The sequence below is a fragment of the Buceros rhinoceros genome, unplaced genomic scaffold, assembly GCF_000710305.1.
Source record: "Buceros rhinoceros silvestris isolate BGI_N320 unplaced genomic scaffold, ASM71030v1 scaffold739, whole genome shotgun sequence".
In the NCBI taxonomy this organism is placed as follows: domain Eukaryota; kingdom Metazoa; phylum Chordata; class Aves; order Bucerotiformes; family Bucerotidae; genus Buceros; species Buceros rhinoceros.
In genome coordinates this window covers 12,643-15,723 of record NW_010431871.1, presented here as the reverse complement: position 1 = coordinate 15,723, position 3,081 = coordinate 12,643, and the positions used below count along the sequence as shown (strand labels likewise).

Genomic DNA, 3,081 nt, shown 5'->3' with positions numbered 1-3,081 from the left:
TGGGTGCGGTGGCGCGTTCGTCAGCGGAGCGGGGCTCAGTCGCGGTTAATGTTTACGGAGGAAAACTGCCAGCCGGTTTTTCATTAACCGGGAGATTTGCTGGGTGCTCGCTGCTGCTGCTGGAGCTCATGCTCGCCCCTTGCTCGGGCAGCTCAGAGCTCTCGGCCCCGGCGTTGCTGCGGCGTTGAGCTGAGGGCAGAGGTTTTCTGGGGGGGGTCGTAGCAGATATTCTTCACTGCAAAATAAGAAACTGCTTGAAGGCTCCTCTTTAAAACCCGAGTGACTCCCTGTGCTGTCCCTCTGCCTGCTCTATGTCACTTGGCACAGCCAGAACTTTCCCCTCCTTATCTTTTTTTTTTTTTTTGAAGTGGGGATTGGAAATGTTTTCTCCAAGGTTATTCCTGTCTCTGTGCTAGCGCTGGAACTCCTGGAGCCCGGTGACCTCCAGCAGCGCAGCACGTCCCGCCCAGGCTGCTGGGCCATGCTCGATAATTGCTCTTTCAGCGTAATTAATTTCCAGTGGTGCAGGATGGGTTTGCACGATGGCCAGCCCTGGAAATGTTGGTCGTTCCTGACCGACTCTTGTCCACGTATATACTTGAGCAAATCTTCCCCCTCTGTAGAACAGAAGTTAATCGTAAGCAAAGCTATCGGTGCTGCTCCGTTTGCTGGTGGGTGGGTGGAGGATTAGTGGGCAGGCTGGGACCTTCAGTACCTCAGTGCGCATAAGGCCGTCATTACGTCTTCTTTCTTCCTCTTTAAACCAGGCTCCTTGGCGGGTCTGATCGACATTTCTGCCCACTGGATGACGGATTTGAAAGAAGGGGTGTGCTTAGCAGGCTTCTGGTTTAACCACGAGCACTGCTGCTGGAAATCCACCACCACCTTCACCGACAGAGACAAGTGTCCCGAGTGGCAGAGCTGGTCGCAGCTGATCCTGGGCCACGGAGAGGTGATGTGTGCCTACAGCCAGGCTGGCTGCCCAAAGCCCCTGTCCCCTGCCCTCCCTTGCTGGGTGTATATCCCACAAGTACAAGCTCTGGGTGGTTCAGAGGTTCATTGCTGGGTGTAAATAAACTGGTTATGTACGTGTTGCCCTTGGAGGGAATGGGGAGAAGCCAAACACTGACATCATTATGAGCACAGTGTTTCAGTCCGCAGCTGAGATTGCAGCTTGGATGATGCTTTGCCCCTGGGTGTTTTAGAGTAGCGCCAGGCGAGCTCGAGTCTGGCGGTTCTGTCCCATGGAGCTGCCCGCCGGACTGGGGCAATGCTCCTCCCGGTGCCCAGCCACCCATTGGGTGCTTGTTTGCTGTTCTATATAACAGCCTTTGGAGACACAGTTGGTTCATCTCCCACAACCGAGCACATGTCGCTTGTCCTCAAAACCTCAGACCATGGCAGTTCTCTTCATTTTTGGCTGATAATGGCATGTGGGGTGACCTGCCCTTTCCGTGCGCCTGCTGCAGCGTGCAGCTTTGACAGGGTCTCCCTTGAAATGTCTGATTTGGGTAAACTCTGCATTTCAGGGGGCTTTTGCGTATATTCTCAACTACTTCATGTACGTTGTCTGGGCCCTGTTGTTCTCCCTGCTTGCTGTGCTGCTCGTGAAGGGGTTCGCTCCGTACGCCTGTGGCTCGGGGATCCCGGAGGTGAGTGGGAAGGGAGGAGGGCTGGGTGTTTTAAGATGGATTCAGGATCCGCCATCTGTCCTTGCTATGGGATAATAATTTCTTGTGCTTCAGATGGTGGTTGAACACATTTTTAACCCCAGACTATTCCTGACACGTGTCTAGTACTGCAGTCTCCATGCAGTCTCTTTCAAAATGGGGATGTTTTGGTGTTTCCTGCAGGAGGTACAAACCAAAGCACCGTTTGGGTAAGGCTGGAGAAGGATTTGCCTCCGGCGGAGTCACAGCCCCGAAGGACTCGCTCAAAGGGCTGCTCCTGCCTTTGCATGGAGGGATATTTTTACTGATTCTACGTTGTTTTGATAACTGGGAGGGCTCTGAGAGCCGTAGGGGAAGGTCAAGGGCAGCCTAGTAGAACAAGAGCTCTGACCAGGGCTTGAATGAGCCTGTAGAGCTTTGTGTGCTTGACTTCCAGATCAAAACTATCTTAAGTGGTTTCATCATTAGAGGCTACCTGGGCAAGTGGACGCTGGTCATCAAAACCATCACCTTAGTGCTGGCGGTGTCCTCCGGGCTGAGCCTGGGCAAGGAGGGGCCCCTGGTGCACGTCGCCTGCTGCTGCGGGAACATCTTGTGTCATCTCTTCACCAAGTACCGGAAGAATGAAGCGAAGCGCAGGGAGGTACGGGGAGACACAGGCTGCTGTGATGTGGGGAGACCGGTGGGTCCGGCACCTCACACCAGCTGGGTGTTGTTCTGGTGTGGAGTGTTCTTGATGCGCCTCAGCACAAACATCTACGTGGAGCAAAAGCTGCTTGGTTAGGAGGTGACAGCGGAGCATCTCCCCAGCGTGGGTTGGCACAGAATCAGGGAATTGTTTGGGTGGAGAAGCCCTTTGAGCTCCTCCAGTGCCCGTGTCCCCCAGCAGCGCCAGGTCCCCCCTGCCCCCTGTCCCCCAGCAGCACCTCCACACGCCTGGGAAACCCCTCCAGGGATGGGGACTCCACCACTGCACTGGGCAGCCTGCGACATGCCGGCACAACCCCAACGGGACAGAAACGGCTCCCGCAGCAGCGCCAGGTCCCCCCTGCCCCCTGTCCCCCAGCAGCACCTCCACACGGCTGGGAAACCCCTCCAGGGATGGGGACTGCACCAGTGCCCTGGGCAGCCTGGGCCAGGCCGGGACAACCCCAATGGGACAGAAATGGCTCCTCAGGGACAACCTCAACCTCCCGCTGTGGCCACTTGCAGCCCTTCTCCCTGGGGAGCTGCCTCCCTCCACCTTTTGCCTGCCGTCTGTGAAACGGGTCAGACCCTGGCTGATGGTGCGCTCGCTGGAGACAAAGATTGTACAAGTTTAAGGAAAGACAAACCCAAAACGGGGAAGGATGGGGAGGGCCGAAAACATCTGACCGTCTTTGGCTTCTCTCGCAGGTTTTATCAGCGGCTG

At 56.0% G+C, this 3,081-nt stretch overlaps 1 protein-coding gene across 1 annotated transcript in view; it reads left to right on the top strand.

Moving 5' to 3' along the window:
• Nucleotides 1-3,081, top strand: part of CLCN5 (chloride channel, voltage-sensitive 5) — a 13,816-nt gene that overhangs the window by 3,037 nt on the left and 7,698 nt on the right. Inside the window, exons 3-5 of the mRNA XM_010143547.1 lie at nucleotides 768-952; nucleotides 1,530-1,652; nucleotides 2,107-2,345. Of these exons, the coding sequence (XP_010141849.1) occupies nucleotides 768-952; nucleotides 1,530-1,652; nucleotides 2,107-2,345 (547 nt within the window). The remainder of the gene's footprint in view (nucleotides 1-767; nucleotides 953-1,529; nucleotides 1,653-2,106; nucleotides 2,346-3,081) is intronic.